Source organism: Sceloporus undulatus, chromosome 4 (genome assembly GCF_019175285.1).
Source record: "Sceloporus undulatus isolate JIND9_A2432 ecotype Alabama chromosome 4, SceUnd_v1.1, whole genome shotgun sequence".
Classification (NCBI taxonomy): Eukaryota; Metazoa; Chordata; class Lepidosauria; order Squamata; family Phrynosomatidae; genus Sceloporus; species Sceloporus undulatus.
Window position 1 is genome coordinate 80,600,054 of NC_056525.1, and position 14,184 is coordinate 80,614,237.

The window sequence follows — 14,184 nt, forward strand, 5'->3', positions numbered from 1 at the left end:
ATGCTTCCCAAGAGTATCCCAAGAATCACAAAATATACCCTTTACAGGTCAGAAAGAGAGTTAAGTTCTCAGAATGAAGAACCAAACTCAGAAATCATCCCTTACCAGTTCCTACATAAACATCAGTAGTGGGTCTCTCTCCAACATCAGAACTTCACTGATTGAGAGTGGAAAAGGAGATATGCCAACAGTGTGGAAGTGGGTATAGAGAGAGTGGCATTATACCCAAAGAATAGAAAGCTCTCCTACCCTCAAATGCACCAACAAGCTGCATCCTAAACTATGCCAGCCATGGAAGTCTGTGTAAATCACTTTCCTCCAGTTATTCCAACGGGATGGAAGGCACAAGTCTAACAGATTTACGAGTCTCAGGGGAAACTTCTGTATCAGAGTGTTCCAAAATGAAATTTGATTTTCCCTGTCTTAGTGTATGGGAATACCCTGTACTATATTTACTGCAAACATTCTAAGAAGCACAAGAATGGCTATACTGTTCTCTCCTAGATTATCTGGATTAAGATTTTATTTCTATTTGTCAGGCAGAGGAAACAAAGTACATTCACAAGATTTTATAACAGAAAGGCAAGTTAGGTTTTAGTGGAAACTTTAGTACAGCTGCACATTGATTTGGTGTTTCTAATGTCACTGAAAAGATAAGAGTTTATGAATGTCATAATCTTCTTCAGCTATATGGTACAATTTTTAAAAATGGCAGTTCCATAAAACCTCACCCCTTTAAAAGTGAAGAATGTACGAAGAGAATACAGAGGAAACACCTGAAATTTGCATAATCTCCAACCAATTTAAACAGTAAAGCCAAAATGGGGAAGTCTACCAGGCTGTTGGTACTAACAGTGCTTCTCCTTTTCTCCAGCATATTGGCGTTTTACATACCGCCGCTTTGCGGCAGTCTGCCGGTGCTGCTCTTTGCTCCCCGAGGGTGTCGCAGCATACAAAACCGTGCGACTCCCTCGCGGAGCAAAAAAGAAGCTCCAAAATGGAGCTTCTTCCTCTGGCGCCGTTATGACGTCACGAGGCGCCCATGGCGCACTCGCGACATAACTGCCGCGACCCGTCTAGACCCTATGCGTCCAAGACGTAAAAATGGTGGCGGCCGTGTGGAATGGCCACTGCCATTTGTCACGGACTGAGTCCGTGATAGGGAAAGGGGCATCTAGAAGAGACGCCCCCTTTTTAAAATGGGACGTCCTGAGGACATCCAAAATGGCGGTCTATAACCCGCCCTAGTATAGTTGTCAGTACAGTACAGTGGTGCCTCGGGTTACGAAATTAATTCGTTCCGCCGCCGCTTTCGTAACCCGAAAAGCATTCGCAAGCCGAAATGCCATAGGCGCTAATGGGGAAAAGCCGCGATTTCGTGCAAAAAAGCGCCGAAAAGCACCAAAAATTTTTTCGTAACCTGAAATAACCTTCGTAACCCGGAACAGTTTTTTTTAATGGATTTTTTTCGTAACCCGGAAATTTCGTAAGGCGGCGCATTCGTATCCCGGGGTACCACTGTAATCAAAAGGGGGCAGTTCATTCATTCTGTTAACTGACAACAATGTCTTAAGATCTAATATCAATGCATTGAAGACATTGATGATAATCCATTAATGCAAGAGAGCTGATAATGTAGAAATGGAATTTAAGATACGATGCATTGTAACAATGTGACAGCTGGATGGAGTAGTGACTTGCATAATGAAAATAAAGGACTAGTGAATTTATATTAGCAGGGAGTATACAGACATTATGGAAGCTTTGGAAATGACAAAAGGGATACATATAAAATTGTCTATAAAATACCAGAAGAACAAGTAGCATTGTTTGCTTCTCTTTATGAATATGTTATACCACTTTGAAGGATATCAACTAAAAACCTAAATTCTAAGAACAGACCCATCAATATCAATATTTATTAAAATAAGATCAATATTTTTGCAGTCCTCCAAGATATCTCCAGATTCAAAGAGAGCAGCAAAAACAGTGGAATATTTGTGCATGGCTGAAAGTACAACTGGTATGGCCCAACAGGAGTCTGCAATCCATTGTGCTGGATGAATATACAGTGGGCCCTTCATATACACTGGGGTTTGGTTCCAGGACCCACCATGGATACCAAACTCTCATTAAATCCCATTAAATACAATGGATAGCAAGATGGTGGCCTTTATATAAAATGGCAAAATCAAGGTTTGATTTTGGGAATTTATCTAATTTTAAAATATTTTCAAGCTGTGGATGCTTGAATCAGTGGGTAAAAAATCCGTGGCTATGGAGGGCTAACTGTACATTCACCAATTGACCAAACAATCAAAGAGTATAAATGACTCCATAAGTATCCATCTGGTTGTGGAAGGGTATCGGAAAATACTTTTTAATAGATATGGAACAGCTAATAGATCGGTCAACCATCTGGGTACATTACAATCCTGGTTATGTGAATTCACTCAACAGAAAAATCATATCTGAAAAAGCTATGTGTCTTGGGTTAATCCAGAGCCTAGCTTGTAAATTATATGGGATGAGAAGAAAGAAGATTAATAAATGCTGTTTGTGGTTGAGATGGGTAAAATAAAAGAATAGGGTAGAATGGGTCTCAAAGAGTTTAAGCTACATTTAATGAACTAGGATGTATGCAAAGAATGTATAGCCAAAATACTAGAAATAAAGCTAAGCAGGAGAAAATAGTATGAATACTGCAAAAATTAAGTTTTACTTTTAAAAACTCCCATACAACAGTTTAGATCCAGAGTTGTATGGAGCCCAAGCTCCATGATCATGAAGCTGGAAGCTGAAGTGCTCTTCCACTCAGCTTTCCTTTGCTCCCCATTTCCCCCATTCCATGCTCCTGAAAAATCTCTTTGAAGGCTTGTAGGTCTTGTAGAAGAGTGTTAAATGGTACTGTGGTTGTAAGGAATACTTAGTGGAAATAACTACCACACTCCCTTCCTCCAAGCAGAGAGGTTAAGATCCAGCAAGGAGGTCACATCCCAGTTCCTTCCACCAGCAGAGTATTCCATTCATGAGAGTTATTCCATTCACTCTATACAAGACGCCTCCTTAAAGGTGAAGTGGAAAAACAGTATAAATGGACATTTGCAAATGGCTTCCAAATAAGGTCTCAATCCAAATTGCTTTGGAATAATCGAAATGGTTTTAATAGAACATCTGGAGAAATAGGTAGACTTGGTTACTAGCTGTTAGGTTGGAATAATGGGATGAGGTAGCCAGGCACCCTCTTAGGTTCCACTGCTAACTGTGAAAGCAATAGGTCTTTCATTCACTTTATGTGCTTGAACCCCATGAAAATCTAACATTTCTTTACGGTATTCCATTCTTCTTGCAGCCATGTAAGAGAATTAATAACATTTGGTTGCAACATGTTCACCTTTTAATTTAAGGTAACAATTATCTTCCATTTGGCAATTTGATAGGTTTTTGTGTACTGAAGATGATTAAAGCATAACACACACAGAAATATTTAGCTTGACATGAATGCATCACTTCTAATATATATCTTGTGTGTTTTCACTAACAGGATTCATTTATAAGAGACAAAAAGGCTTCTGTATTTTGCTTTGTTGGTAAAAAAAGTTAATATATCAGCTGTACAGAATAACAGTCGTACACTAATTTCATTATATTTACTCCTCTCAAAAAGGTAGCAATAATAAAGATGTGTATATATTTCTAATTTGTGTTTGAGCCTCAAACTGGGATATGATCTGCTATAATAAAGGACATGAATTAATTTCAGAAAAACACATAATCACAAATATTTTGTTTAGCAGCTGGTGTTCTCATGGTGCTTCTGTATATCACACTCTAAGCCTAGAGATTTGTAGTTTATATTTTAAAAATGCTTACAAAACTATTTTGACATACTTTTAGGCAACTAATATGCACACTTGGTTTCTATAGATCCAGATCCCTAGACATAGGTACATATTTCTTAGAAAAGAACAATTATAAAATATGCAATGAGGAAGATTTCTTAATACACTGTAATTTTACATTTTTATTGTTTGGTGAAATAAACAAGGTGCTTAAAAACAGCAGAAAAAATAATACAAACAAGTGTGAGAATGAAACAAAGCAAAAAGAAAATAAAAGTAAAGTAAAGAAAAGAAAAGAAAATAGGCCCCCCAATTTTTTTCACAATGATGAGCAAAGAATTTTTGTGTCTGCTATTTGGAACATTTTAGAAGCCACTAGTCGATATCTGCTTATCCTGAACAGTCTGCTAGATACCAGTTATTTGGTTCTGGCCCATGTCTGAACATTATTTAGATAATCACATCATCAGCAGTTCGGCACACTGCAGCGCAATGGAAAATACTTCCTAAACAAAATCTGAACTGAGATCCAAAGCAAAAATATAAGAATCAAAATCAGTAAATAAATATCTTGCATATATGTCAAACTATATTCTCCAAACAAAACCTTACATCTTATGAAAGGAGTCAGAAAGTACCAACAACAACAGAAAAGATCTCTGCTTTCTACTACTACAATACTGTTAAATCTCCAAGGCTGAAAATGTCCCATTTACTGATTTTCTGCCTTTTTAAAAAATTAGGTGGTGGAGTAGAAATTCAAACACAGGAAGAAAATGCACATATATGAGAGCACTGGTTCAGCGAGATATCAAATATACAGTATTCTAGTGTCAAAAGTACAGGCAGAAATGTCCAAGAATTCTTGGTGAAAAGGGGGGGTAATTGAGGAGTAAAAATTCTACTTGACAATCACTCACATTTTAACAGTGCATTAATTATAACAAAAGCCAGATGGTAAGTGAGCAATAAAGTCATAGTGTTCAGTGTTTACAGCAGATTATTTTTCTCTGCTCATTTAAATGAGGTTGGAGACACATACTCATGTATGGGAAACTTTTAAAGGAGCTATGTTTATTCTTTCTTCCCAGCTTCTTGAAAGAGGCAGAGTTTGACATTGATTTTTTGAGTTAAATGATAGCACACGGTGATTTGGATAAAGCATTCGCCGTGCCTCATTCGTTATTCAAAGGATTATTTAGTCCTCCAGTATGGGTTCACCTATTCTTTTGCCTCTAGGAAAAGTGTTTCTTGAGGGTACAATTTTAACTCCAGTAATGATTTATTTGGATCCAGCTGGGTCACCTGTGAAGATAAAAAAAGAACAGGAAAATCTGAAAAAAAACAAGTAAAGATAAATGTCTGATACATTTTGAGAATCAAACTAATATCCATTCTGATTCCTTTTCCATTTGGTTCATCAGACCCCACAAAACAGCAGCCTAATAGTATAATAATAGGTGGGTGTACACATTTGCAGTGAATAGCAATTAAAATATAGGCTAATTATTAACTGTATCCCAAATCTCCACCTGCCAAGAGCTGTCTTACTTTGACCTGTTACAGACAGCCAAAATAAAGCTGCTTCGAGTCACAGTGGAGGTATGGTGTTTCAATGATGCATGCGTCTTAAGAATCCAGAAGTTGCACCAAAGCCACACTCCAGCCCTAAGGACAAGAACCTCACAGCATTTGTGAATGCAGATGTCATTTGTGTAGGGGTATTGGAATATTACAGCTACAGGGGACGGAATGATCTGTCTGACACTGTATTCTACATAGACTAGAAGTATTCAAATAATTTAAAGTGTGTTCAAAGTATATAAATAGGTGATACAGCATTTGATTATTTTAACTTCATTTTGAAAGAATGTCAGAGATAATTATTAAACATTCTAGTTTAGCTCCACAAACCACCTCCCTGCCTGCTTAAAATTCATTGGTATTATTATTTTAATATGACTCGGGGAGAGGGGGGATAGCTTTCCTGTAGTTTCATCTAGCTTTAAAATATTTGTTAAAAAGATATGTCATTGGACATTCTATTGCTATGAAGGAGAGTGAATAAATGAATTACCCTTATCTATAAAACGTGGTTACATGATTTATAATTACGTACTATCTAGTGAGACATTTAAAACACACCATACTATGAGAAGGAATCACAAAGAACTGGGTAAAAATATGGATACTGCATATCCTGCATCTAAAGTGTCAGAATAACTAGGAAGTGCCCTTTTCTAGTCATATTGCAATTTGAGTTTGATGACCATGACCACCTGAAACAATAAAATAACTGTTTTGATAAACTGGATTTACTTTTGTTTTTAAAGTATAAACAAAATGCTTTGCCACTGGGAGATTACAAATGGATTATTGCATTACTGTTATGGTGAAAACATGCACTAGAAAATAATGGCTGCTTTATAAATATCCAAAGGTTTGAATAGAGCTTTGTGGCCACATTAATCTGAACATGGTTACAGAGCTCCCACAATCAGGAACCCTGGTAAGGTAAGGCTCCCAATCACAAGTACTCTGCATCCATATTCAACTAAATGCAAACACAAAGCCTTCTTCAGATGGATGCTTGGGTACATGGGAGAGGCAGTCTCATTTCTAGTTTTAGCCTTCCAACACATATTCAAATGAACCCTTGAACAGGACTTACATTGCTGCATAAATGGTAATCAATATTAACACTGTTCATATAATTTTAGTTGGGGTGTGTGTGTGTTTGAATTCAGAACAAGAATAAACTCTTCTAGCACCTTTGCTTTTTCTTAGACTGTGTCCCCAGGATAGATCAGAAATTCAGTAAAATGAGATAAATGTGTGCAAGTTACATCATGTTGTGTTTAAAAACCAGATTTCTGGAAAAAATGCAACTCAAAATGAGCAAGAAGGAAATGTCTCATAATATGTTTGATCATAGTAAAATTGTACTAACTTATTGTCTCATAAAATAAACTGCCACAATGCTGAATATTAGTTTGCAATCAAAGAAGCATACCCCTGAAGTGTTTTGTTTCATATTTAAAGCCTTCACACTTCTCTGCTAGAGTGGCGAACCATTCTCTGACCAAGAGGTACAGTGCACCTGAGAAAAGCAATTTACTTTCTATGTTCAGTTCAAGTCTGTATCTAATTAAATCCACTCATTCTCCAAATCCCACAACCCCTTTATTGCAAAATCAAGAAAAGGTAAGTAGAGCGAGAATGTCTTCTGTGTATCAGGCAAAAACTGGATTGAAAAGCAAGGCTGGGTTAATGAACACTATCCTCCAGACTGTAACCAGATGGAAACCTATTATTCACTTGAGTGTAATTAAGGATGCACATCCTAATCAGAACTCTAGGGTTTGCAAACTCAGGTTACCCTTAATAACAACTATGAATGATGCCCTTTTCTCAAGTGTTTTCAACTTTGGAGGTTAGTTACGTACCTGTGCTAAGAAGAGGTTTGCTGCCTTTCACCTTTGATTTTAAAGTGCCTGCTGATTTTCTAATTCACCTAGGGACTGCACAGTTTGCAAATGTTTACACGGTTACCCAATTAACTAACAATATGGCTCTTACATCTGTCAACAAACAAAGCTGTTGTTGCTTTGTTTTAGCTCCCTGGCATTTTCTGTTCATATGGGTCGCCATTGTACTTAATTATCACGCCAGATCCCGTCAGCAGCATTTACTTTGTTATTTGTGGTATGTAAATATGTTGCTGTAGCATGGAAAACAGAAGCGTTATTATCATTCTTCTGACCACAAGACATGCGCTAGATGGCAAGCAAAATAACTAAAACAGCAGCAGCTGAAAACAGAACTGGAAACAAGTCTCAGGTCTGGGCCTTTTGAGGCAGTTTGTATCACGGGTGGCATTGAGAGTGGGTCTTCATGCCCATGGACCCCTTCCCCACCCACATCCCTCTCACCACTTTCTGATAAAGACACAAGGTAATAAATGAACCAGGAAGTCCCACATTAACTGGAACATGGGATCCCCTAGTTGCTTTGTATCATCCTGTATTGAAATGAGTGCAACAGAAGGACACAAAGACCCCAAATACCAGGTGCCTTCCCACTTTCAATCTTGGGAGATCCTGAAAGCAAAGCATTATGCAAAATAAATAAATAAAAATCATAAGATTGTTCTTTATAGAATATTTCACATTACAATATTCTGATAACTGCTTTCCACCACACCCCGATTTCACAAAGTATTTCACAAAGTTTTCTGTCACACACACATATACCTCCCCAGTGGCATCATTAGGGAGCTGGGGGGAGTGGTCTGAACTGGGTGACACCCTGGAAGTGGGTGACACCTGGTTGGGCCCTTCTCCTGCTGCATGCATCCCAGCTTCACTGAGGTAGCAAAGGAGAGGCTTGAGTGTGCCCCTCTCAGCTTTGCAGTAGTGTCTGGGGACTCCTCCTGAGGAGACCTATGTCACTGTGGTGAGGGAGAGAACCAAGTGTGACCTTTTGGCCACTGCCAACCCCCTGGCAGCCTCCCTGAACCTGGTGACACCCACTGTACCTCACATTAACACCAATGCTAAAAATTGCTTTGCTCTGCTATTTATTCAAGAAGCCAATGTTTATTAGATTGAGGCTGCAGTCCTATGCCAGTTACCTTGCACTACTGAAATCATCAAGAATTATTCCTGACTACATTTGTAGACAATTTTACTGTCAAGGGCTCACCCAAGAAACTTTGCCTCAGATAAAATAGCACTTTCACATGTACAAAAAATTGATCAGGCTGATCATTTAATGATACAATACAGGAAAGCCCCTACTGCAAATGAGGGCAGTAACTTAGCATAGGGAGTACAAGGGAGGCTGTGAGGCACACACAGCTCTGCTGCCTGAGGTTGCCACCCCACTGTTCTAATGGGTGGATTGTGGGAGACATTTGCTAAACTGCATCCAACCCTGGAAAAAGGTATGGTTCCAATGTACACACTGCTCTCGCCACAGTTAAATAACACTTAACAAATGTGTTAATCTTCTTTCTTCTTATGGAACAAAAAATACAAATAGTATACATGTTATGGAAGAAAATGTAGTATCAGAAAGCAGAACCATGTTTATTGTTTGTATTGCTGAATAACACACAAAGTTACCACCATTTTCTGTGCTGGCAACAGACTCCATCTTTTGCAGTAAGTATTCCATGTTAAGGTTTAAAGACACTGTCAGCTAAACTAGCTAAAATTATTCCAGGTTTTCTAATCTACCACCAGCCTACTGCTATTATGTACTGTAAAATGGATTTGTATCCAGGAAAAATCAAACCCAAAGAAAGAAAATTCTGAACCACACTGGAATTGCTAAGTGACCAGCAGCTGATATATTCTCAGTGCCCGTCTCCACTGTTAAGCAGACAACCATCAAGATGGCAGAGGGGATCCCTGTTTTGACGGCCCATTCCCAAGCACCATACTTATGGTGAGTCTACTTAAGTTACAGTAGAAGACTGGCAGCAACCTGGGTGCCAACAGAAATCATCAGAAAAACTCCCATGTCTTTCTGTGGATCATGATTTCACTCACAATGTTTTCTAGAACTGGTGTAGTGAGGTGGATATTGAGGAAGAGAGAGCTAGAGGGGCTAATGGGGGCCAGGTGGATAGAGAAGACTCAGTAAAGAGGGAGGAGGGGCCAGAGGCAGGAGGAAATGAGGAACAGAGGGAGGAGCAAGGAGAAAACCCAGAGGGTATAAGAAGAGAGGGGCAGAGAGGCACGGGGAGAGTGGGATGCGGAAGAGGAGACCGGGAAGTGGTGGCTGCGAAAGGGACAGCGATAGTAAAAAGGAGCCCACAGCGGCACAGGACCCCAGCTCCTCTCCAAAGGCGCTCTGGAGGAAGAGGACTGCACCAGGAGGTGGTGTTGAGGAGCCCTCAGGTGGAAGGGGACTTTACACTCCAAGACTCAGAGGAATGGAGTTTACCCCGAAGGGGGAACTTGGAAGGTCAGTGGTGGGATTGTAAAGGTGAAAAGTGGGAGGTAGGACCTATCCCCAAAGAGCGTGAGAAAGCGGATGTGGAGCCCTTAGAGAAACATTCGGGTGGAAGACGACAGGGGCCTGAAGAGACTCAGCCCATCTCCCAATAGAACCTCCAGCCCTGCAGAAGTCTATCTTTGGAATAGGCAAAGGGTTTGGGGAATGGAGACTTTTGAGTTGTTGTGGACTTGTTTTGGTGAAGGGAAATTTACATTAAAGTACTGTTGTTACTGCTCAAGCCATATAAGTTTGTTTCCCACGAGGGATACTGTGTGCCTATCCACGTGCTTTCCCCCAACATGCAACAAGCCCCGCCCACAACTGGACTGGCTTCTATTCAGTCTAATGGTTGTGTCTACTCCCACAGATTTCTAATACTGTACCTAATACAGGTTTTCCTATTCAAAATCATTTTTGGACGATCACCTTAGCTGACCCTTTGCATAGTGTTAAATAATCACATCATGTTAAAAAGACCTTTGACTGTTCACTAGATGCAGCTGATTTTGCATCCTAGTCCAGAAAAATAATGTAAGGTGAAATAAAGGCAAAAAGCCCAGTCTGGGCATTTCAAGCAGTGATATATTTTATATTTTAAGTATAACATGAGTAGCCAGGATCATAGTTATCATTTTTGTTATAACCTGAGAACAGGCTCTACTTAAGTAGGCAAACTTCCTTTTCCTTTTACACATGCATGAATTACGCTAATGAATCTAGCGGACAAAGAATCCTTTAACTTTCTTTCCTAATCTCTTTATCAAGGCATAAGTGCTTTAAGAATCATTTAAATGCACACCTGGTGAAGGATTTTAAAACTTTTTAAAAATAGATGTGTTATCACAGTCTGATAAAAACAAGATCAGTAAATCCATTCCTGTCTGATAAATTAATAACCTCCCTGTACTATAGATTCTATAGTTAAATTTTGTAGTTTCAAATAGGTTCTATACACACGCACATACATAGAAGACGTGTACAGTGATTTAGCTATTCTGATGTGCCAGTGGTTTTTATTTGTACTTCAGAAAAATTATGAAGCAGTGAGAAAACAAAACAAAGGTATTTTAGGTTAAGAAGTTTATAGTGCTGATCACAACTCAGGACTTTAAAACAAGTTGGTTAACTAAAATGAATTGTTCTGGTGGTTATAGCTAACAAGCATATTTATAACGGCAGCAAACCATCAACTTGCTTGTAATTAAATAATGTTACTGATTTTTTTTTTAGTACAGGCAATATATTGAGGATATTTAATTTAAACAGCACCAACTTGCTCATACTTAGTAGTAGAACCAATGAAATAATTGGGACTTAAGTAGGTCATGACTGATGGATTTTAAAGGGTCAGGGTCATTCCAAGACAGTTTCCTCCTAAGGTAAAAGAGAAGATCCCCCCCCCCATTCCATTTGTAGAGGCTGAATAGACCAGCAACTGGATCTTATTTAGTACTGATGATAGAATAGTGACTCCCATCTCACTTGAGAGCAGCAGGCTAACTTAGAAGTGCAGGGCAGGCTAAAACTCTGTTCTCCAACAGAGAACTTAAAACTCTGTTCTCCAACAGACGGGAATATCCAGGGGCTGCTGCTAGTGCCCTTTCCATGTCTGAGTTGACTGCCTTGCTTCGCCTAATAGTAAGAATAGACACACAGTGAATCTATTCTAAGAAAGACTAAATTGGTTTGCATCCACTGGTGGGAAAATCACTGGTTTTGCATGCAGAGATTTCTGCAAATGGTTCACAACAGTGCTCGTCTTTCAAAACAGGACTTCTTTTATTCATCAGACTTTGGAAAGTATCCATCCTATCAAGGTACTTAGCTTCATACAGCTAGAAGAGGCTTCAAGGGCCAGCTAGTCCAAGTCCCTGCTATATAGGGACAAACAACTAAAGCACTCAGAAAAATGGCCATTCAACCTCTCCAAAGAAGGTGACTCTACCACCCTCTAAAATAGTATATTCCCCTGCTGAATAGCTGTTACAGTCAAGAAGTTCTTCCTAATGTTTTGGTGAAATATCTTTTCTTGTAATTTTAATCCATTGGTTCCTGTTCAAGTCTTTGGAGTAGCAGAAAACAAGCTTGTTCCACTTTCTACATGACATCTTTCAGTTATTTAAATATGCTTGTCATCTCAAATATGTTACTTGTGGCAATATGTATTCAATGAATAGTAGCAAGATGGGTATAATTTCTGTCCCCAAAACCTTAATAACACACTTCTATGGTGTGTTGGAGCAGGTTTCCAGTGCCCAGAAAGGCTGCAGAACAGAGCAGGAGATGCCAAAAATCTGGATGCTGGTACACAGAATTTAAGCCTTTAAATCAGTGACTGAATAAATAATGAATAAATTGTATATTCAGTGATGCATAATTTCAATCTAAGTACTTTTGAATTCTGTGCCCTTCTCAAATGAATTCTAAATCGAATGTCACAGTTTCCTCTGTTATTTAAGGTTAGCATTCTAAACACCAATTTTACAGATTTCTAAATGATTTCATTTTGACAATTAATATATTTGCATTTTAAGGGACAGGAAAAAAATGGCCTTACCTCAATTTTCCAGGCATGAAAATATTCTCAGTGGTGAACAAACTGTGGCCTCTCCACCTACGTTGGACTGTAATTTCCATCAATCTTCACCATTTGGTATATTGTTGCTGAACAGCTGATCAGTGTTACACACCAAACAGCATCTGGAGAGCCACAAGTTGTTCACCCCGATGTAAGAAATGAATTTACTTTATCTGCTTTTAACTATTAAAAAAAAGCTGCACAAAAATATTTATACCAGACTATGAGACACAAAGCACTGAATATAGATTGCATGATAAGAAGGGATGGGCATTCCTTTGAAAGCACATTTACAATTATCAGTGGTGCATACAAGAAGTCCAGATGCTACAATATGACTGACTGACATACAGATTAAATCAATAACATGTATACAAAAATACCTTAGTAATTTACAGATTCTTAAAGAATACAGGCAGTGCAAACCTCATTGGAATGAATAGGGCTTGGGCTGAAGGATCACTATGGATCAGAGCCTTATTAGGATGCATTTACTTGTCCAATTACCAAAACAGCAGGGGATCATTAAATTTTCTAGTTAGCAGACACAGCAATGTTAATATCTTAATGTTGCCAAGGCTATTTGTTGGCATTTTTTACTACTACACTTTCTTTCTTCTAGCAAAAATTCATAAAATAAAAGCTAAACATGAGAAAATAGTTATGTACACACACACACACACACACACATATGAGTGTTTTAATAGATGACTTAAAGAGGCAGCTTGCCCCAGCATCTAGATATCTAGAAATGATCAGACATCACATTAATCAAATAAAGTTTGAAACCAGTTGAGAGAAAAGACTATAGTGAAAATTGGGGGTGGCTGGGAGAAAGAAGAGACCAGTGGCACACTTGAACAGCATACTTTCATCTTGTAGACAGCTGTCTGTAGTATTTGGCATTCATAGCTGGTCATTTCCTGAGAAATGACTGCCAATTGAAGATGCCTCCTTTTCAGCTTTGAAAGTAATTTAGAAAATAAAAATGATAAACTCACCCCACTATCCTATCTATATGTATCAGGGACTAAATCCTATTAATGAAACCTATTTCTCAGCAGTCATGCATAGGATTGTGATATATCTGGGTAAGGGAGAAACTATAAAATTATAAAATAAAAAAAAAGGCCTGGAAAGGACGTGGGATTTTCTAGTAAATGATTTTACTGTTTGGCAGTAGTTTCAAGGCAAACAAAAAAAGATTTGTGTCACACAACATGTAATTAAATGTGGAAAACTCATTAGGTTTACATCTCATAGGGAGATGTAAATAAATAAATAAATTGATGGAAGACAGATCAATTAGTGGCAATGAGCTGCAAAAGCAAAACTCAATCTCCATGTTCAAGAGCAGTATGCCTGAATCCCAGGAACAAAGAAGGGGACCTTTATATCCTGCTTGTGAGCTACCAGAGGCATCTGGACAGTTGGTTCAGAATGTTGGTCTAGATGGACAGCTATTCTTGTATTCAGAAATACAGTTATACTTTGCAACACAGCCTCTTGCTTCTTGACATATCAAGCTCCCATCTCTAGTACACAGGGCATACAAAATACCAATATCAACATCTGTTCCTAACCAAAATTAAAACCAAGAAAAGGGAAGAAGGATGAAGCTAGAAGTGTTCTTAATCCCTCACCTATCTTTTACAGCCATGCAATCACCAGACACAATCTGGTCCTAAATCCTTCTCTTGACTGGATGCACTGTACTCTTTCAGTTAGATTAAATTCATTTTAACTACTGTTTTGAAG

The 14,184-nt window shown here is 38.5% G+C and overlaps 1 protein-coding gene across 1 annotated transcript in view; it reads right to left on the bottom strand.

Annotated features, from left to right (window-relative positions):
* Nucleotides 1-4,004: 4,004 nt before the first annotated feature.
* FAF1 (Fas associated factor 1) overlaps nucleotides 4,005-14,184 on the bottom strand; it is a 251,438-nt gene continuing 241,258 nt past the window's right edge. Inside the window, exon 19 of the mRNA XM_042462675.1 lies at nucleotides 4,005-5,147. Coding sequence (XP_042318609.1) covers nucleotides 5,064-5,147 — 84 coding nt within the window. The 3' untranslated portion in view covers nucleotides 4,005-5,063. The remainder of the gene's footprint in view (nucleotides 5,148-14,184) is intronic.